We start from the raw sequence: 22,527 nt of genomic DNA on the forward strand, positions 1-22,527 counted from the left end.
ACAAAAATTTGGTCAGCATTAAATAAGGGACATTAAATGTTTCTTAATTAGATATCTTAACAGCATTCACTCATTAGCAAATCTTGATTAATTTTTGGTCGGGATAAAATTTGTGAATCCATACCTTGTGAAAAACCTCATATACTTGTGGTGGTTCTCCCATCATTGGAGGTTGGGGGAGTTTGAATGTTTTTTTTATTATGTTATTAGTACAAAGTATTTGTCGGCTTTATGAATGATTAATTTATATTAGAAAATCTAACTGACTACCTTTGGTGGAGTTTTCTCCTCCATTTATATTTTTTCTAGTTACCTTTGGTGAAATTTTTCTTTTTCAATCATTTTTTTTCTATTTACAAGGCTTAAATTTAGAATCTTACTTAACATGATTGAATCCAGTATCACTCGGATTAACAAGTTATTGGTTTTGAGTGCCTTTTATGCTATAAAATGAGTAAGGGGGCTTAAATGTTACATAATCCGACTAAACTTGTTATATGTCATGAACAACCCTCGTTACATGTTGACATGAAATGAAGTTTTATCACTTAGACATAAAATAGGACAACTTAAGGGATATGTTAGGCATGGAGAATTTTCTCATAATAATTTTTACCTAATAAAAGTTAAATAGATGTTATGAATTTACACTAATAGTATGATGTATTTGATGTTAATATACACATATTGTTATTTAATAGCATAATTTTCATTAGATAAATTAAGACTATATTAATGAAATAATTGATATATGACATTTTATTTTTTTATTGTGTTGAATTACAAGGAGATATAGAAACTAAGCTCCTCATCATCACTAATCATTCCAAGAAAGTTAATACTGATTGATAATGCTGGGAGAAATATTAAGGTAGCAAGGTTCACTGAACTAGGGAGATGAACAATCTTTCTGAACATTAGTGCAAATCATGTCTAAGAACTCCAAAAAAAAGAAATACTTAATATTGTCATAAACGTATTGCTCATTAATGTTGGCTACTACTGCTGTAAGGATACACCAACTGTGCTGGCATGATTCAACAAAGCTTCAAGGTTACCCTTATGGTGAGGAATCAGTCAAAGCGAATGATTAAGCATGAAATGTTGCTTTTGCTCATCCTAATCAAGGCTTCCTTTGCCAAGCACTCAGCTGCTTCTTGTGGATCCTCTATGTGCCTTATAAGATTCACAGCCTCTTGATTCTTCATCACCTGCAAACATACATTGAGATTCATGATCTACTATTATATTTTTTCCTTATCTTTTTATTTTTTTAAGAAAGAGCAAATTATACTGATACTCTGTATGGTTTCTTAAAAATTCACATGTCACCTCTACTTTTTTAACTCTTACACTAACTCCCCTTATATATAGAGGATACACACTAGTGTAATGTGTTTCTTGGATAATGGATAACATGGTGTACTGTGCTTCAAATAATTCAGGGGAGTTTCTTTTAGCATTAAAAAGGTAGAGACATGGTGTGAAATTTCAACAAATCATAGAGGGTGTCAGTGTAGTTTGTCCTTAAAGAAACCATTCTAATGACCAGGAATGCAAAGTTACGTATTATTCTAGGAATTACCTCCCATATGCCATTGCTTGCTAAGATTAAAAACTCAGTATCTGAATCGATTCTATCACCTCCCACCACAAGTTCTGAGCCTTTAGAATGCTTTGTACCTTTTGTATTGCCTGATTCACATGCTATCATCCGAACTTTTGGTGCACATGCATAGAGCATCAATTATAGATGTGTGAACACTTATGGATAAACAAAAAGAACCAAAACTTGTGATTCTTGTATAGCTGAAATTCCAATTGAATTCTAAATAATTAAGGAAAAACAAGCTAGTGCTGTGTAGCAATTTTGTTGTATTATACAATTGCCTCTTTCAAATGAGTGTGTAGTCTCACTAATAAAGTAATAATGAAAAAAAGATGAGAGTGATTTATACCTGAAAAGAGTCTGCGATACCAATGTCTCTTGGCTGATGATTGATTGTATCTGCCAGTTGTCTGATAAGCTACACCATTTCTGCACAAAACAGTTCTGTAATCTCCCATGTTGACTATCACAAGCTTTTCTCCATTGATCACCATCACTGATGTTGAGCCTATTCTGCATGTCTCCAGCTCCTCTGGCTTGTGTGCCTCTCTGATCTTTGTTTTTACACCTAGGTAAGCTCTCTTCAGTGTTTCTTTGGTTTTTCTCCTCATATGACACTAACATGTAATTAAAACATCAGAAGCACAAAAGAGGTCAGAAATATAGGAGAAAATGGGGAAGTTATGCGATAATCTAGGGACAATCCTTTGGTGTACTATCATAGGTATTTTTTATATTTTTTTTCTTTCAAAAATTAGAGTTTTATCTTGTATAAAATGGGAAAAATTTAACCTTTTTCCCTTTCTTTTTATTTTCTAACAAAATCTTACTTTTTATTCTTTTTTCTTTCCTAAAGCAAATATACTTTAAAAGCATCTATGGCACTGCACTTAAGTTTTGTCCTCTTGATCTACCTTTGACTATAAATGTCAAGGTTGAATTTGTAAATATAATAAATGAAAATATGCCATTGTTGAATATATGTATCTAGCACTAAGTTACATACTTGCATGTTTTCCCCACGCCCATGTTTTTTTCGCTTATTACCAAACTACTTCAAAATGGAGAGTTAAAAACAATAAATCATAATGCATTATTGCATTTTTGTCCCTTTTACTGATAAAAGAAGTGCCCCGACAACACGAATAATCAAATCAAGCAAACATCAGTATATTTTTATTGTCCTCCTGGGTCCCTCTTTTCAAAATACCTGAGTTTACATTATCTATCAAGGGCATTCTAGAGGGAGCAAAATTTATCCTTTACTGATAAAAATGCATTCACATTAGTTGGATGAGACAGAATTTGTCACAAGAATTTTAATGGAAAAATAATATAGTATAATCACCAATCATGAGCATTATTGGTTTGGTTCAGCAAAGTAGAGAGGTATACTGGAGAAAAGTTGACACAATATTTGATTGATTACCTCTTTGAGCTTCTTGCCAAAGAAATGGGATTGCATATACTTGGTAACTTCATCTCCAACTACAGTATCAAAGATTCCAAAGTACCACAGTTCTGTGTGATCCATTTGCTCTCTCTGTATCACAACTGAATCGAAGTTCGAGTCATCAGAACCACCTTTGATTACATGATGCTCCACCACATGATGACCATGTGATATTGGAATCATCCATGAAGGCTTGTTTGCACTCCATCTATTTCTCCTTCTTCCAAAGAAAAAACGTTTCACCCGGAATGCCTGCTCGAGTCAATGGAAAGATTACTAAATTATTCATATTAACAAGCATTTACCAATAAGACAAAACATAGATGCCCTTCCCTGAGTGCTATGGTGTTGTTTCTGTAATCAAGATTAGAGCTTCATCTTGGTAATTCGCGCAATAAAGATTTCACTAAATGTCAAAAAGGATTACTGATGTAAAACTCCAATTTTGATTAGAGAACAACCCCTAAAACACATACTAATAATATATCATGGAAAAGAAAATCTCCAAAGGGTCATGACCATTTTTTCCTAGTTAAAATTTTCTTTACACCCTTGTATTATTTAGGCCTTTTACATGCTACTCAGATATCCATGCATTTCAAAGAACCACAATGAAACAGTGGAATAGGGACTTTACCTTAAGCTTGATATGAAAATCTCTCATTCCCATTTTTTTTTCTCTAACGATTTGATCGGACCCTTAGAGAATATGTGGCTTTTTCAGCAGATGATTGTCAGATACTACAAATTCAATATTTTCAGATAGAAAATAGATAGGGCCTTAATTTATTCTTTTGGCTTTGTGGGTGCATATTCAATAGAGGTGTTGAGTGAGGTAGAAGTAGATGATCAATTGAAAAAATTAATTAGTTTTGATTATCCGTTAGGAGGAACTTTTGAATAAGAAGTAATCGAAAAAGAAAAGACACCAATTAGAAGAATCAAATAAACTCCGGGTCCTAGAACTACAAATAAACTCCGAAATATTAGATTCATTTTTGTTTGAGGATCGAAATATTAGATTTATTTAATTTTGACAGAATATTAGATCTATTTTTTTAAAAAAAATGTTTTATTTTGTTTATTTATGAGAAACTGATTTAATAGTATCCTTATCTCTCAATATCTGGATTATGGAATAATAGATAAATCTACTTTTTTTATTTAAAGCAATAGACCAATCTATAATATATATATATAAATTTTGTTCTATGGAATAATATCTCGTCACATTTTATATTTATTCTCTAAAAAAATATCAAATGAAATTGAATTATATATTTATCTTTTAAAAATATATAATTGATTGATTAGATTTATCATAATGGATATAGTAGATATTTTTACTGTATAAATGATTCTATCGTATGCCAGTCACAATAGATATTTACAAATGTAACGTGCTTTATAATTAATGATTAGTAGAAAATTTACAAAATTTAAGAAATATTATTATATTATACTTATTTATAATTAGTGATTAAATTTTCTATTAATATAATATCTATTTAAATAATTACCAATTCTAAGAATCATAATTGTACTTTCCTTTTAACAAATACTAATAATAATAGATATTATTCTACCCAATTCTGAATATCCCTTGTTAGCACGAGTTTTTAAAAATTTTATGAAATAATTTTTATAGTTATGGTGTTTTTAAATTTACAAATTTTAAGAATTATCATACTCATTTATAATTAGCAATTAAATTTGCTATTAATATAAGCTCTATTTAAAGAATTATATATACAATTTATGAATTTTGTAAATATTTAATATATTATTATTTTATAACACATTCAGACTCAATTATAAGAATCATAATTATAATTTCCTTTTAACAAATACTTAATAGATATTACTCTACCAAATTTTGAATATCGCGTATTAACATGAGGTTTTTATAATTTTATGAAATAATTTTTATAATTATGGTGTTTTTTTTTCTAATTATGACAATTTTTTATACTGCTGAATCAATTATTTTATCAAATAATTTTGTAAATTTTAATATATTAATTTACGGGAAGTATGTATTATAAAGATATAGTAATGATAATGGTAATAATTTATTATATTCCTTTAAATATTAAAATAGTGAATAACGATGATGTTAATTGACAAAAATATTAAAAAAACGATGATGATAATTATATTTTGTTATTAAAAAAATGTTTTGATTCAAATTAATTGATAATTAATAATATTAACGTATTGTATCATTCAAAGTTATAACATACTCAAATACTCAAATTAAGGTAATTAGCAAAATTTATCATTTGAACATTCAAATAATAAATTAAATATATATTGATTTTAAATACTACAGTGACATAAATATGTATTGGATTTTTTTTTTCAAGGTAAATTTATATCTCTATTTTTTAAGTCTTTCTCAAATATATGCCATTTAAAGTTTACATGTTAATTTTTTATTATTTTTTTCTCTTTTCCAGATTTGAAGATGTGATAAAAGACTTGAAAAAAATTCAAAAGTAAAAAGAAATCTATTGTGCTGAAAAAACAACCTTGATAAAAAGAAGAAGAACAACAATAGAATAATTTAAAATATTATAAATATCTTTTAATTTGATTTAAGTAATTATTAATAACATGGATCAATCATTTATAAAATAGTTCAAGTGTATATTTGATTTATATCAATGGAAATGCTTAAAATCAATAAATGTATTTTTTAATTTTTTTTTTTGCTTTGGAATCAATACGTGTGTTTGTCAAATGATATTAATTCATTAATTGATTTATAATTATCTTTCTTATCACATCAAATTCTAGTTAAATTCATTCATTCTCGAAATATCAAAATTAAACTATAAATTTTATATAAACAAAACAATAAATTAAAAACTGACTTAAAATGTAAGGTTATATTTATTTTATAATTTTTAATGTAATTTCATCCAAATATGATATTTAAAGTTTACTTAATATTTTTTGTACAGTGTAGTATGAAAAATAAAGATATTTTATTTTGTGGTTAATGTTTTTTTTTTAATAGTCTATATTGCAGCAGGATAATAACTCGTTTTAAAGTGAATAAACATGTAAAATGAAAATGTAAAAAATGCGTTTGTTGTTAATTTTTAAGAACTTAATTAAAATACTTTATAATTTTAACCAGTTTTAAATCAATAATAAATATTTACGTACTTCACACTTTTTTCCTCTTTTGCTCAATGCAAACACATATAAACAGTAGTTGTAAATACTAAATAGTGTACCCAAAAAAAAAAAAAAAGAAAGAAAGAAGGTCACTACCTCATTTAAACAAAACTGGTAATTTACCATCTCCTTGCCCCAAAAATAAATTGGAGTATCCCCTCGTAGGTTCTAATTTAACATGCTTAATCAAATAAGTGCTTGATTTTATGTTTTTAACACATCACAGAACCTCAAAAAAGTAAAGTTCATAATTGCGTACCAAAACCATAGTAAGTTGATGCTATATTAGATGCAACCATTCAATATTCATCAGCATCTGGTCACTCTCTTTTCTCCAGTTTTAATGCGCAGTGCAACTGCTTGTCAAAATTATCTATGCAAAAGTTTGAAATCGATCAAAACCGTGCCAAAGATTTGAGATAATACTCTCTTTTATTTTGACATATCCAAATATTCCAGTTCATTTAAATAAATCAATACCTATTTTAAAATTTTGAGTAAATTATTGTATTATACTAACATTTTCTAACATTTCGTTAAATTTTTTCTTCATATTTCTCTTTTTTTTTTAACATCTATGTCAACCTCCTTAATTATTTTAAAAAACATCACATTAACACTCCTCATACATTATTTTAATGCTCTTAAATCATTCAGAAAAAATATTCTTTTTTTTGCTGAATTGAGAAAAATACTAATCTGTATACATCTATATGAGAGGTTGGTGTAAATATTAAAAAATTATATAATTTATGTGTAGTTTTAAAAAATCTCAAAAAGTGTGTGTAATTTACTCTAAAAATTTAAGTATTTATTAAGCAACAATGCTTTTAAGAGCTTTTGTCTTTCTTATCCAATCATGTAGTTTCATGAACATTTTAAGCATTTAAATTTTATTTATATTTTTTCTTTCAAAGACTATTATTTAATTTTAATTTGATTTAAATCTTAATACATTAAAATAATTTATTAATATAATTTTTTCTTTAATTTTTATGTGATTATGTGTTCCTACTTAATACAATAAAATATTTATTATAGTCCTAAAAAAATATTATTCTCAATATTTATTATATACTCCTATAAAATTTTTCTTAATGTGAATTTAATCTTCTAAACTTTTAATTATTACAACCAAGTCATTTTGTCGTTTTTCTTTTATATAAAACCCTCAAATCATTCTATAAAAAAATCCCTCAAATAATTCTATAAATAAAGGTCTAAAAAGAACATAGATAAAAAAGGTTATACATATGTTAATGTAGAAAGTTTTATATAGGTATCCAGTTACAATCTATTATGATAAGTTTGTTGATTTTTAAAATAATTATCTCAAAATAATTCAAACGATAATTTATGATTGGATAATAGAGTAAAATTATTTTTGACGGTGAGTGTATGGATATTAAACTCAATTTTTCAACTATTTAAACCTTTTAAATAAACTTTCAGCTTAAATATTTTCTTGAGTTTAATAAATTTTGAATAGAAAATGATTAGTTTCATAGGTTCGGTTTATGAATTTTTTGCATCGCAGATAAAAAATAAAAATATTTACATAGAAAAATTGATTTAAAAAAAACTTAAATACAATAACTAAAAACATGAAGGACATCATTTTAATTATAAAAGAATTAAGAATTTAAATTTGAGTATACAAAACTTATTAGATACTAAAAACACATTTTAATACCGAAAATACGATTTTATTCAATTTAAAGTATAGTCAACTGCTTGAACACGAGGTATATGAAGATACTAAAATCATTGCGACATGTCTCATGCCATGATTCTGACCAAAGTTAACAACTTAACAAAGCTAATTGGATTTCTAAAGAATAATTAAACACACAAAAAAATGAAAGCAAAAAAGAATAATAAATATTTATGAACGACTAACGAAAAAGTTTTAGAACAATAGTTATAGAATGACGTAGTACGTCAATATTAATGTTGCTTATTAAGGTGCCTCAGCAACTGATAACGATATTCTTTAATATCTACCTATGCATACCTCAATGCGAGTTGGGTGCCATTTCAATTATTTTAGGTACAACCATTTTAGTTATATATTTATTTTAGTTACTTATTTGATCAACAGAGAATCTCGTCACAGAGATTTGTTCCTTTTTTTTATTTGAATTGATTTTCTATTATTATATTACAAAACAGCATGATGCATATTGCACATAGTGGATCCAGAATTTTAGATAAGAATAAAATAACATCTCGAGAAAAAAAAAATGTGTACTAAAATTAATATGGTGTGTAGTAAAATAATATCTCGAGAAAAATATATTAATACGTGGTTTAAAGACAATGACGATAATATTAAATTTTGAAGTTGACTAGAAATAGATACCGCTATGCAAATGCATGTTATTTTGTAGTTGGTCAAAGTTTTTGTAAACTCTACCTTCAAAAAATGAAAAGTTCATGTGGACTCTCCAGCAGTCCAACTTTTTGGGCATGAAGCATTAGATCTATGATGTGAAATTAATATAATTTTATTATTTTTAATAAATTTTAATTAATAAAAAATATTTAAAAGAGTGTATTTTTATCATTTTAAATAGAAATATAAGATATTTTCTGCTTATAAAAATAATTATGAATTAGGCATAATAATTAAATTTAAACTTATAAATATTCATCTAATCCTGACTCAAATTTGAGAAGAAGAAAAAAGTTTTTGACTAGAGTTGAAGTCAAGCTTTTTTTATTATGCATAAAGGAGTCGAATTCAAAAATCAAGTTTGAGGATATGAAAACTTGCCCTCAAATTTGTTTTGCAACACACATAATAACTAAATAATAAAAGTAAACTTATAAAATCTATTAAAATATAATTTATTTCTTAAAAAAATGAATTTTTGTATGTGTTATTATTAATTTTATATATTATATAAATTAAAATATATTCAATAATTGTTGTATTCTTTTTTGGGCTTAGGCCCCGTTTATAAACTAAGTGGTCTTTCATGAACCATTGTTGGATTTTCTTTGGAACACACAATAATATCGTACATCTCATATTATGTTCCTACTAGATCCACCATGACTTCTCTACGTGAATTGTCGGTTATATCTTCTCAAAAAATCTCTTACTTGAGATCCTATGAGTCATGTCGTCGTCCTACGCCATTGCTCACACACTCACGATTCTTCTGTAAATCATTTTTATAGCAGCTTAAAACATTGTTATATGAACATGTAACCTAATCGCTATTTAGACAAAACTAAAACCTGCTCTTTATCAATAGTATTGATTACCATAATAAAAATCAATATTCATAATATGCAATATTTTTCATTTCATTCAAACTTTTATAACAAAATATAAGAATCTATCAAAACAACAAAAAAATCGATTTTTTTATAACAATATTTTAAATTTTTTATAACACATTTGTATAACAATTTTTTAGATTTTTTATTTTTACAATTTTCGGTTTAAGCAATTTTTGGGATTTTTAGTTCGATCTAACAATTTACAAACAATTTATTCAGTTTTAAACCCCCTAATCTTGAGCATGTTTTATTTTTCATAAAACCACTTAATATGGCTAAATTCCCTTTTGATTTATGATGTCGAAATTAAATATAACTTTCACGTGAAACTCACTTTTAACCAAAACTAAATTCATAAAATCAAGATCATCCCTAGTATACAAATGCTCCTCTTAATACTGAATTTAATTGCAGAATCTTGTCCAAGGTGTATACCACAACCATGAATAGCATTGTGTCAATTAACAGAGATAATCAAGGAGGCGATCAATTGAAGCAAGCTTATAATGATTTCAAAAGACAAGAAAGAAAAGAATATATCAAAAACAAGAACATCTTAATGAGGAAAATTAAAAAGCAGTTCCAGCTCACATATTTGAATTTTAGCTCAAGGTTTTATAAAATTTCAAAAACCAATATTCAAACATCTGCAAGCAAAAGCCAAAACGGACCTGATATTCTAACAATGATATTGGGAGAACTAGCATCAACCAATAACACGAATGATTTCAAAATAAGCATTTCTAGGATGTCTCTCATTGATACATAAAAATTCATATAGCAACCAAAATGTACTAACTGAAGGAAATTCAAAACAAAATTTGAAAATTGAAAATTAGGCACTTTTCTTCAGCTTAGCGAGCTCTTGCCTAACAACAGCTGCCCTCTGCACAAATTAAACACTAGTATATTAGATTCAGCGTCTCCGAAGTTAAAATTATAGGATAACAACAAATAGAACAGACCCCTTTCTGTGTGAAGGGTAACACTAGTACACAACTAAATCAACAAAATTTAAAAAAAGAAACGAAAAAAGTATAAACATGTAGAATGAAACCAACCTTGATCTTTGCCAACATTATCTTGAACCTATCAAAGTCATTGAGGGATGCCCTCCTCTTCTGCACAATCAGTTTTCTGCCCCAAGAACTCTTCTCCCATCTGTTCTTAACATCTGTTCAACAAGAAAACAAACTGATGAACAAAAAGAAATGCTTCCAATAAAATAACAATTTCTTCATGAAAACGTGTACCAACCAGCAGCCTCCATGGCTTGAATGAGATCCTTCTTCTTGGGAATCCTCTTAATATCAATCTTGATGTCAGTGAGCGAGAGCCTCTTGAAGTTCACTTGGGACCTCACCATGTCGGGAGCATCAACAAGAGCCTGTCAACAAATGGTAGAAAAATTATGCTACATGGTTTTGAAATCAAATACTCGAAAGCTGTAACATGCACATGCAACTTATCAATAATGTCTACACCTCTAATATTCAAAGGAATTTGATATTACTACAAGCTCAATTGATGAGCACAATGACCCAATTAAAATACAACTAAGAAAAAACAATAGCTTCAAAACAGAGAAATATAAAACAACAACAACAACAAAACTAAAAGCATCCATTAAAGTTGGCTGCAAGGTTGACCTCTATAACTACAACGAAATTAAATATTATCACATTCCGGTTTAACACCAAAACCCATTGATGATTTTATCACACAAAATATACAAAGCCTTATGACCCAATTAAAATACTTTTAATCAATAGCTTCAAAAAGAGAGACAAATAAAACAGAAAAAATTTATCAAACTTATGACCCAATTAAAAAACAACTAAGCAGAACTAACAGCTTCAAAAAAACCTAAAACCACGGATCAGAACAATTCTTCTAGCAACAAAACCGAAGTCGATAATTTACCAACACCCAGATGAAAAAAATTATAATCTTTGCTCCAACCTCACGAGAAACCAAAACAAACAAAAGGGCGCCCACCCATTGAATCTAATCAAACGAAAAAAGTACTAAATCAGAGAAAGAAAAAAGAAAAAGGTCATACCCTATTCTGGTCAATGACATCGACAATGATCACGAGCCGCCCGTACTCTTTGCCATAGTTGATCTGAGCAACCCTTCCAATCTCAACGTACCTCTTGAAAGGCTGCAACACAGATTAAAAAACGAAAAACAAAATAATTTTTTATTAGAACAAGAAAACCCAGATGGATGCAGAAACACGTAAGGGTTGAGAAAGTGCACTCACCATTTTTGGGTTATGGAGTCTTTCTGACGACTGCTGAGGAGGTGAAAGGAAGAGAAAAAAGATTAAGAGTTAGGGTTTTTGTCGACGCAGCAATTATAAAGGAGTGAGTTGAGATGAGGAACACACGCATGGGCCAAAACACAACAGGGTCAAGTGTTTATGTCTGAAAAATAAATGTTGGCTTTAAGAAAAACGGGTTTCAAGAAAGCCCGGCAGGCCCAAACCTAACTGAAATTATGATAAATTTAATTTATTTTTAAATTTGATTTTAAAAATATTAAAAACACACTCTCATACATGCTTTTTTTAATATACACTTATTATTTTAAATTATTCACAAATTATGTGAGTCCCACCTTAAATCTGATGTTATTTATGTTTTCAAAAAAAAATTTATTAGTTTTTTAAAACTATTTGTTAACTCTCGAAGATTTCTCTTTTCATCGATAGTTTTTAATTCTTATTTCAATATACTTTTTAAAATTAATATTAAGGATATTTAAAACCTCATTCTACTTTTTAGAATAATATACTTATTACGAGATTTTTAAAATTAGTTTTATTGATATTAAAATGTGAAGAAAATATCACACTATCATCTAAATAATTAAACTCGTCCTTAAAAGTATGATGTAATGGTAAATCGATCACTGATCAAAAACATAAATTTAATATTTTAATATAAAAAATATGACAAATTAGTCATACAGTTTAATTTGTGAGATAATTTTGTCAATCAGTTATAATATTTAATGATTAATTTGACAACATGTTGTATTTTTTCAAAAATTAGTTTGACGTTAAATTATAAATTTTTGGGATCAAATTGTTATTAAATTATCTGCATAACTAATTTGTTGTATTTTATATAATTAGGGACTAAATTTGAATTTTTTATCTTAAAAAAATCAATTTGTCAGCCTCTCACATTTTTAGAGATAAATTTAACTATTTATCCTAACATCACACTTTATAATTATTTTAAATTGTTAAATGACTTATTTTTGTTTATATATATATATATATATATAAATAAATTCCTTTGAATTTGTTTATGTTAAAGTTTTCATCCTTGTCGTTTACATTTTTCTATCAAATGATGATTTGCCATTAATTTTATTATTATGCCATTTTCTAGCGATTTGTAACCGCTAGAATTTGTTTGAAATTGACGACAAATAACCTTTTCATACAAAATACTCGACACATTGTTCATATTTCAAAGGTTCATGGTATACACACCAACAACAATATCACAAATCAATTCAACAAACTCCAACAACAAAGGACCAAACCCAGCATCGCGTTGTCTCACTTCTCGCCTCATCCCATCGCCACCCACCATGCAAAACTTTGTCACCTTTCCTCTCCGATCATTGCCCAACCCTAAACCCAACTGCAAGCCTTGAATGTCGGAACAAAATCTTCACATGCAATTTCTTTGTGCGTGTGTTCAATGTAACATTGGCCCTCTCTCGGGTCTGGATCTCCTCCAAGGACTCGACCCAAAAAACCCAACCACCAACTCCCAACCCCTTTTGTCCTCCTCGATGGCTCCGACGATTGGTTCAACGTCACCATCAATGTACAATGGGACCTCGCCCAAGCTTCCTCACATGATTTTGGGTTGAATATGGATTTGTGGGTTAATCGATTTTGTGTTTGAATATGGATTTAATGTTGTGTAATAGGGTGAATTTGGATTAGTTTTTGGGGCTAATAATTTTTGTGCTTGAATCTCAATTTGGAGTGGGGAGTTAAAAAGCAATTTTTAAGGGCTTTTTAGCCACTAAAATATTTTTGATTCAGTCTAAAGACCTTGTCCAAACAATTTATGACACACTCTAACGATAAGAACTAAAACCTTAACGGAAGAAAACTTTGGGGACCTTGACTAGTCTAATAATATTTCGTTCAAGGTGGTTGCCAATTTATGGTTTATGATTTTGAAATGTTATTTCAAAACAAAAACGTGTTCCAGAAAATCAGTTTCTGAGTTGAAATTTTACTGGATTTTAAAATTGATTTTACCATTAACCACAAACAAAATAAAGGTTTTAGGATTGTGTGTTGGTTTTGTTTTACCCTAATTGAAAGTCTCTTCACTTTTCTCTATGTTGTTGTTCTCTTTCACGCCACTGTTGTCTTTCTCCCTCATGTCGCTGCTTTCTCTTGTGCGTGCTACTCATCCACCACTATTGTCATCTCCTTTTTGTCTCTTTCTCGCCCACCCACCACCACCATCTCTTCTTGCCCTTTGTCCTTCTCACCGACCACCGTCTCCTCTTGTATCACTCCCAAGATTTAAAATTGTCTCCCTTATTTGAGATCAACTTGGTCACATGTAGTTTTGGGGTAGTGGTGCGATTCTGGTGGTGTAGGGTGACGATGTGACAATGATGGTGGTCAGGGAGGCGAGGTGTCATCGAGGAGGGAGGAGATAGGTGTCGTCGGAGAGTAATTGGTATTGAAGAGAAAGGATTTTGAGGTTGGATTTTTTAGGATTTCAAAAGTAGTTATCAAATAAAAATTAAAATTGATAACTCAAATATAAAACTGAGTAAAGTTTTTTAGAATTTCAAACTTATAAACTAAAATCATCTCGAACGGGATCTTAGTTAACTCATTATTTTGTTTCTCAATTTTTAATTTAAAAATATTAATGTATTATATTTTTTAATTTAAAAAATATTTTTTTCTCTTTTATATTTTCCATATTTTTTCTATTCTCTGTCAATTACAATTTATGTTTAGTGATTTTTTTATAGATTTGATGGTTATATATAATTTCAATTTTAATTTTAAATATTTTATATGATAAAATACAATAATATTTCTAAATTAAATTTGAAAAATAATGAGTTTTTAGTCCAAAATTCATTAAATATTAGTATTTTCATGTTACCAATATTGTTTTTTTTATAAATCTCGTGACCAATATTTTGCAATGTAAAACAAATATTCTATTAAATTTTTAAATTGTATTTTTAATAATTTTAATTTGAGTTTATTATTACACAAATAGAAAATATAATTTTATGAGTAACTCATTACTGAAGTAAAATGAAATTTTAAATAATTTTAAAAACATAGTTTGATTTACATTCTTTGAAGTTGTACATATTTCGAGGGAAAATAAAAGTAACAAGAAGGAAAATGGGAATTACTGAACATGTTGAACAGTAATATAATAATAATTAAAATAAAGAAAGACATGAAATTTAATGAGGATATAAAAAAATAAATAATAAATAATAACTATAATGAATAATTTTATAGACTTTACGTATGAGTGTAAAATCTAGCATATTGGTATTACTGAATTATCATTTTTTAAATAAAAAAATTGCAAATTTGTTTTTTAAAATTTAGGAACCAAGGAGTAACTTCAAATCTGATTTTCATTCCTCAACGCCAACGCCAACGCCAACGCCAATTCCATTCAGATCACAGTCCCTTCAATTCCTGCTGCAGCATACTGTGTATGCACATCATCTCTTCTCTATTTTTTTCTTTTTTTCTGTTCATGGATCAATGCATGTTGTTCGTTTGTTTCTTGAGAAAAATGGATTCTAAATTTTGATTCTTTTGGAAAATTAGCATAATGGGTATTCTAAATTCTTCTTTTTTCTGAACTCTGTTTCAGTTTCTGGGTTAGTCGCTTGCTATTTTCTACACCAAGGGAAAACTAATTAGCTGGAACAAGATCTGTTATTTATTTATTAATTAGCATGCCATGGTTCAGTGAATTTGCCACTTTTTAATTAAGCCTCTCAAGTGGGTGTCTCATCCAGAAATCCTAGGATGGAAACTTTTGTTCATTGAAATTTCCCCAATCTCAGTTTGTAACGTATTATGTGTGATAGGCCAGCAAATTGTGATGATCTTATAGGATTTAGAACCACTACCTGTAACCAAAGTTTAAGCTTTTGATGTGTTATGAGTGCAATCAAGTTTAAATTCGTTTCTATAGAACTACTGTTCCTAGAGTGATTATTTTTTATTTGGATATTTCTCACAGTTAGAGCATGTTTGGGAGTTGGGACAACTTATGTTTTGAGATTTCAGATGTTTTTGAGTTAAAAATCTGTTTACAGAATATTTTTTTTAAAGAAATTCCCATTTTTTCTATTTTACAAACTATCAAGATAGAGGAGAAAATCTATCTATACAATGTCAAGTTAATTTTATTTTTTCTTCATTTCTCTACTTTAGAAATTGTTCATTACAAGGATACATTACTTGTATCAGCTGAATCAATTACTATTTCCCACCTATGAGTTTGTATGCTTCCCATGGAAGATCGGAATAGTTCTTCCTAACTTCACATTCTTATATTTGTCTACCTGGAGTAAGAAAAGCGATATTTGTATACTTCAGTGACTTATATGTAGCTTCAATTTATGATAAGCTAATGCTAATGTATTTGTTTGGTCATGGTCTTGCCAGGTGCAACAAAGCCCTAAAATGGAGGGGACTGTCTTCACTCCTGCACTGCAAGAAATTGAGCATGTAAAGTCTGATCAAGGAGAAATTCTGAGCAAGCCTTTCTTGGATGCGTGCAAGCACATATTGCCTGTAATAGGTGCATCTTGTTCCTTACCTTGTTATTGGCACAAAACTAAAAAAAGAAAAGAAAATTTTGATGTTATTTTGGATTATGGACATTTTCCGAGCGTTTCCTCCATTTATTTTGTCTTTTTTTTAATGGTTAGGGGCAATCTAATTATCATTTTTTTATAATCTGTGGTGTGTTAAATGATATTATATTTGCTAAGTTTGAATGAATTATCCCCTGTTTGAGCCAGTTAAGATGCATAAAATGAGTTTTTCCATAATGGACTTTTGTTGATCCTGTCCTCTCAGCATTCATCCAGAGATATTCTTTTCATCACAAAAATGTGGAAAATGTTTTGCTTGCTTTTAATTTATCTTTCTCTGTAACTTAGGTATCTATATCTTCATTTATAAGGACAGAATTCATGATAAAGATAGCAGATATACAAAACAGGATGATAAGGAATCTTTCTAGATCCATGACTATTAATGTGAAGTGATTTTTATTTATAAGTCTAACTCTGCAACTGCAACATGTCAAACACAATTGACTGTGAACCTATGCACCCAAGTTTAGTGCTTGCTTAAGCATTAAAGGAATACTTGTGCCATGGTTGAAAAGAGCTAACACTTTTCTTATGGCAGATAAGTTTGGAGCTGCTATGGCCCTTGTTAAATCTGACATAGGTGGTAACATATCGGTATGTTTTTGTCAATTGCTCTATCTGACTCTTATGTGACCATATGCTTTGTCAGATACTTTCTTGCAGCTTTAGTAACATGGTATAGCTATACATTAGTGTTTGGCTGTGATAAATCTTGTTTTAATTCGTGGGTTTCTGTCTGACTTGCATAAAAAGTTTTTCATTTTAAGTTGTTTAACAATTATAAGTGTGTACATTATCTAAATCTTAATAATATTGGGATCATATGCTATTTGTTCTAACTATATACTATATTGTTTTTCTTAGCAGAGATTGGAAACTATGTATTCTTCCAATCCATCCAGATTTAACTACCTGTACAGTTTGGTACAGGTAGAGGTTGAAACTAAAACAGCTAAATCATCATCCAGTTGTACCAATGGACTTCTTTGGCTGACAAGGTAATGAACATCATACATTTGCATTTAACTTGTGTTTCATATTGGTATGATATTACCAAATCTGTTATTTGAGAACATTTTCTAAAATTTGTAATAGGTTTTTTTTTTCCAAGCACAGATTGCATCATGTATGAAGTTAAAATGGCCATAGGATAAAGATTAGATAAAAAAAATTAGGAAAAATTACTCATTTAGTCCCTATAGTTGTACAAAATTTACTGTTTAGTCTCTACACTAGGTAAAGTTTTTGCTAGTATAAGGACCAAATGAGTCATTTTTCCGAAATATAATTATACATCTATACCTAGAAACAAATTTCTGGAAGAAATCTCAAGTTATTTGGGGTGTGCTTTCCAAAATTTGGATCTTAATGTGACATGAAACTGGCCATAACTAAGAGAGGTTAGATAGAAATATTAATGTGTATGCATAATCCATGCATGTGTGGATACAAGAATGTTTAACATTACAAATGTGTCGTGATATGCTTATGTAACTTAGGCTGTGGATCAGCAAAGACAATGTCTGTCTCTTTCTTCTAAATGATCAAAAGCTAGAATCCATTTCTAGTTTGTTTGGAATAAATGACTAAATGGTAAACTAGAATAGTGGCAGAAGTTTTGGAGTCACGTGAATTTCGATTAAGTAAAACTGAACATATGAAATGTAGATTCAAAAGGACAAATACTAGAACAAGCTTTGAGGTGAAAATTGGAGGTCATTCATACCACAAGTTGCGTGGTTTAGCTACCTTGGTTCTTCCGCACAAAGTGATAGAAAAATATGCTCTTGATATTTTAATGTGTTAGAAACCTACAGATTGATGTTGTCTATAAAACTTAAAGCCCTAACCTTTATTAACAATAATCCTAACTAAATAAGAAAACAAACAATGAGATATTAGAAAATGTGAAAACTAGTAAAACAGGTAAGCTAACCCTAAGAGATAAAGTGCCAAAAGAGCATAAGCTAAGTGTTGCTGAAATGATAATATTGCTGCCTTGCAACAGATGTAGATCTAAATGACCTTTTTGAAGACTTGGTTTTTGTCACTGTACAATGACAATCATTTAGCTTACCCCACATAGTGGGAAACAACTTGTGTTGTCATTGCATTTTTTCCCCAGTACTATGGTGAATCCTTTACACTTGCTTCAATTAGATTTTATTTTCTTTTATTTCTTGAGATTGTTGTCGAGCTTCAGGTAGTTGTCTAGTTCAGCTTATTCTTCTCCAGGGGTTGAGGCATACATGTGATAATTTTTATTTGGTGGTCAGAGACCCTAGCTAATGATTATTTGTTGCCATATTTGTTCATGCAATATTATTTTATGATACATTTATTTTTCTAACATGTAAAATCTTCAGAGCAATGGATTTCTTGGTGGCTTTGTTCCGAAACTTAATCGAGCATGAAGATTGGCCAATGTCACAAGCATGTACAGATTCGTATAACAAGACTCTGAAGAAGTGGCATGGTTGGCTTGCTAGTTCAAGCTTCACGGTATGTTCTTTTTTATGCTTTGTTGATACGATCTTGAAAGTTTTTGATAGAAACACAGCTTAGTGATCTATTCAAGGTCTATAAATAGTCTTGCACTCTTGCATGCCTAAGTCTATGGAATGTCAATGGCTGTGCATTGAATAATCATCCTAGAAAACCCTGTTGAGTTTACCATTTGCACCATTGTGCTGTCAATTCTCTACTATCTTTTCAGTATTTAGACATGTAGCCCAGAAGTTTGTAAATAAAAGAGCATAACGATGTTGTAGTCATGTAAAGCATTAAAATACTGACAATAAAATATGCCTACATCTTCTAGTTTCTTTGCACTTTCTTGTAGTCTATTTAATTTAGATCAAAACATTTAAATACCGTGCAATTTTACCTTGTCTGTCTGTCTCAATTATTGTTCCCTTGTTGTTTTATTTGTCTTTTTCCATTGTTTTTCTATTTATGAAGTGACAATATAGTATATGCAACTGAATATGGTTTTGGGATGTACTAAATATTTGACCTACAGGTTGTCATGAAGCTTGCTCCTGATAGGAAGAAGTTTATGAACGTGATAGGAGGCACTGGCGATATCAATGCTGATATCGAGAAATTTTGTACAACCTTTTCTCCTCTCCTTCAAGAGATTCACAAGTTTTTGGTAAGAACTAACATATCTTGGATTATTTTTATGACTTAAAATGATAGTAAAACGACATTTATTTGAATGAACTGGAAGATGACATTGAAATGTATGCATCATCAAGTCTAGTTCGAGTCATATTCTCTTAGCAATATCTTCTATAAAATTAAAATGATTCAAATATTGCATCATCATTATTATAGCATATTGCATTGATAATCCTAGCAGTTCCTTGAGAAAAATCATTTTATCATAGTTTAATAAGTATGCAGGTTACTTTTTTTTTTTTGATCAGCGTATGCAGGTTACTTTGTAGTTTGTAAAGACAATACATGACATCAATACACCGGCTTCTTAAATAAATAACTGTAGAAAGTTGGAAGTATTACGAGTGACCAATAGTGTATTTTGGCTAGTGTATACAAACTTGATTTTAGATCTTGATTCTGCAGAATTCATTTTGGTGAAAATTAAGTTTGAAGTGAAATGATTTATATTTGGAAAGTTGGTATACAATTTTCAATCCGATGCAAAAGCTACATTATTTCATTTTCAGTCAAATATGCTTTTAAAGATACGATCATGTGCTCTTGGCTATATCCAATGCTTTCCTAAGTATAACATAGATTGTTCTGCAAGATTTTCAGTGTGAGGGTACAATTAAGAAGAGAAAACATAGTAAAGATAATCTAGTAAACATCAATGGTAGTCGGGATGCACAAAAAGGTTTATTTTGATGGTGGGAGCGGGGAATGGTAGGCTATATTAGCTATTTTCAATTTTAAAACTTTTACCTGGAGCTCACCAAACTTGCTCTTTTTGAACAGGCTCGATTTCGCTTAGATGATATGAAGGCATCATGAATCACAGATTCAGAAGTTCCTGACGAGTAGCTCTTGCATGCTCACTCTCATTTCATATCAACTTTATTAGCATGATAAATAAGCATTGGCTTTCATGTTGTGCCGTTAAGTACTCTATTAACATCATGTAGTGTTTCTATGTCAATTTGTTACTATCAGTTGGTTGTTTATTATGAAGGTTAAGGCTAATGGAGTTTAGTAACTTGTTTTCTGCAATACCGTATAGAGTATCTTGGTGATTATAGAGTACTAATTGACTAGAATCAAACTCATCAAACTTTGGCTCAACATATGGATGGCTGCTTGGTCATATAAATCTTATTCAATTATAAAACTTACTACTGTTTATGAAAGTGATGAAAGATGTGATCTGCATTCTCTCTAGAATTTTAGATTCCTTTTCAAGTAGTTGTATCCCCAACATTTTTTTCCAGGTTTGTTTAAGATAATTTGGTTGGTGTGAATTTATATTTTGAAGGTTTTAGTGATACACTATATATTGGTTTATTGCTTTATTTAAATCCTGAATGTCAGTGAATAACACAGGCTTAAATATGTTTTTCATATTTTTAATATTATATCATTTTTCAGTTTATTATCTAAAAAGTATTTTTTATGTTATTTTACTATTTGACATTTTCAAACTTTTGCTTTTGGTACCTGTCATTTGTATTGGTTCGCTAAGTAATGATGCGACAAATTAAGAGTGTCACACCATTACTAATCAGACTTAAACTAATGGTAGATACCAAAAGTAAAAGTTTGAAAATATCAGATAATAAAATAAAATAAACATATTTTTTAGGTAGTAACCTAAAAGTGAAAAACATATTTAAGTCAATAATAAATTAAAAATTGGAGCACAAAATATTTAGTCACAGCACTACATTCATGTCCTTGTCTCCTAATTAAACCAATCTCTAATATTGCTAACTTCTCTGTTTCAAGCTCCTTTAATGTAGCCATTCATTATAATCCCAAAAGCATGCTAAAAGCTTAGAAGTTAGAACCCTTTAAACTCTCACTCTCATGAGTTATGCAGTTAGAGGATGTTGCATCCATGCTCCAATCATTCAATTCTTGTATTTTCAAAATCCTTATACTACACACCTCTCAAAGTTGTTCAAAACGAGGATTGTAACATCTTGTTTTTTACAAAATAAATTAAAAATGATTTTATTTAAAAATAGAGTTTTAGGGAAATAATGAGATTTTTGTAATTAAATAAATAAAGAGAAATAATTTTATTAATTAAAATAATGGTTTTAAGGTAAATAAAATAAATATATGTTCTTAGAAAATAAAAAGAATGTTTTATTTTTTCATTTGATAGAAAGTAAAATAAAATTCCTTTTTATAAAATAAAAAATAGAGTAAAGAATAGTTATAAATAAGAACATATTTGGTCAATTTTTACATCTACGATATGTTTTTATACTCCCTCTTCTCTCAAATTTGTCTTCCCTTCCCCCTTTTCCAAAATCCTCTTTTTTTCCCCGCATATATTCAACCCTATTTCAATAAAACTATGATCCTAAGCTTGTTAATCGTTAGATCGTTGTGAAATTTGAACACCAGGTTCAAAACTCATTTTTGCACATTTCCACCATTGAAATTTGTGAAATAATGTCTGTGGTGTGTGAAATATTCTTTGCACGTAGCTCTCTTTTTCCCGTATACACCCAAACTTGTCTTAGTAAAATTACGATTCCAGACTCATTAATCATTAGATTGTCGAGAAATTTGACACCAGGTTCGGAACTCATTTTCGCACACCACCACCGTTGGGATTTGTGCAATAATGTCTATGGTGAGAGAAATACCCCTCACACGAAAACAATAAAATGGAGGCTCCAATTTCTTTCTTTTCTCTCTAACGCTTGGAAATCCTAGTAGAGCAACCAGAGGAAAAACTTGAGAAATTTTAGGAAACCACTAGAGATGTCGTTATCACTATCAGACTACACACGTGAGTCCGCTTAGAGGTAAAAGATGAGTTTATCACAATTGGGATTAGAATGAATATGTATAGGGATCTTTAGAGGATCAAATTGGGATT

At 29.3% G+C, this 22,527-nt stretch overlaps 3 protein-coding genes across 3 annotated transcripts; 1 reads left to right on the forward strand and 2 right to left on the reverse strand.

Annotated features, from left to right (window-relative positions):
* Positions 1 to 793: 793 nt before the first annotated feature.
* On the reverse strand, positions 794 to 3,904 carry LOC100794054 (putative protein phosphatase 2C-like protein 44). The gene is made up of 5 exons (XM_003537206.5): positions 3,700 to 3,904; positions 3,039 to 3,314; positions 1,959 to 2,226; positions 1,586 to 1,719; positions 794 to 1,211 (listed from the first exon to the last, which is right to left on the reverse strand). Exons 1-5 carry the CDS (start codon positions 3,730 to 3,732, stop codon positions 1,074 to 1,076), a joined length of 849 nt encoding a protein of 282 aa, XP_003537254.1. The 5' UTR covers positions 3,733 to 3,904; the 3' UTR covers positions 794 to 1,073.
* A 6,361-nt stretch (positions 3,905 to 10,265) lies between these two features.
* LOC100808592 (probable 60S ribosomal protein L14) lies at positions 10,266 to 11,958 on the reverse strand. Its single transcript, XM_003537224.4, has 5 exons — positions 11,806 to 11,958; positions 11,602 to 11,703; positions 10,797 to 10,926; positions 10,601 to 10,713; positions 10,266 to 10,425 (listed from the first exon to the last, which is right to left on the reverse strand). Exons 1-5 carry the CDS (start codon positions 11,806 to 11,808, stop codon positions 10,375 to 10,377), a joined length of 399 nt encoding a protein of 132 aa, XP_003537272.1. The 5' UTR covers positions 11,809 to 11,958; the 3' UTR covers positions 10,266 to 10,374.
* A 3,182-nt stretch (positions 11,959 to 15,140) lies between these two features.
* Positions 15,141 to 20,729, forward strand: LOC100499964 (glycolipid transfer protein 1-like). The gene is made up of 7 exons (NM_001251767.3): positions 15,141 to 15,287; positions 16,255 to 16,390; positions 17,008 to 17,063; positions 17,337 to 17,467; positions 18,836 to 18,971; positions 19,492 to 19,623; positions 20,433 to 20,729. Exons 2-7 carry the CDS (start codon positions 16,273 to 16,275, stop codon positions 20,466 to 20,468), a joined length of 609 nt encoding a protein of 202 aa, NP_001238696.2. The 5' UTR covers positions 15,141 to 15,287; positions 16,255 to 16,272; the 3' UTR covers positions 20,469 to 20,729.
* Positions 20,730 to 22,527: the final 1,798 nt, after the last annotated feature.

Source organism: Glycine max, chromosome 10 (genome assembly GCF_000004515.6).
Source record: "Glycine max cultivar Williams 82 chromosome 10, Glycine_max_v4.0, whole genome shotgun sequence".
NCBI lineage: Eukaryota > Viridiplantae > Streptophyta > Magnoliopsida > Fabales > Fabaceae > Glycine > Glycine max.

Bases quoted from the DNA above. Each gene is read 5' to 3' on its own strand.
- LOC100794054 (XM_003537206.5), bottom strand. From the start codon at position 3,732: ATGGGAATGAGAGATTTTCATATCAAGCTTAAG. The intron at 3,315-3,699 runs GTAAAGTCCCTA...TGACTCGAGCAG, and splicing joins ATTTTCATATCAAGCTTAAG to GCATTCCGGGTGAAACGTTT. The intron at 2,227-3,038 runs GTAATCAATCAA...ATTACATGTTAG, and splicing joins TTGGCAAGAAGCTCAAAGAG to TGTCATATGAGGAGAAAAAC.
- LOC100499964 (NM_001251767.3), top strand. From the start codon at position 16,273: ATGGAGGGGACTGTCTTCACTCCTGCACTGCAAGAAATTGAGCATGTA. The intron at 16,391-17,007 runs GTGCATCTTGTT...TTCTTATGGCAG, and splicing joins GCACATATTGCCTGTAATAG to ATAAGTTTGGAGCTGCTATG. The intron at 17,468-18,835 runs GTAATGAACATC...TAAAATCTTCAG, and splicing joins GGACTTCTTTGGCTGACAAG to AGCAATGGATTTCTTGGTGG.
- LOC100808592 (XM_003537224.4), bottom strand. The intron at 10,927-11,601 runs GTATGACCTTTT...ATTTGTTGACAG, and splicing joins ATGTCATTGACCAGAATAGG to GCTCTTGTTGATGCTCCCGA. The intron at 10,714-10,796 runs GTTGGTACACGT...CTTGTTGAACAG, and splicing joins TCAAGCCATGGAGGCTGCTG to ATGTTAAGAACAGATGGGAG.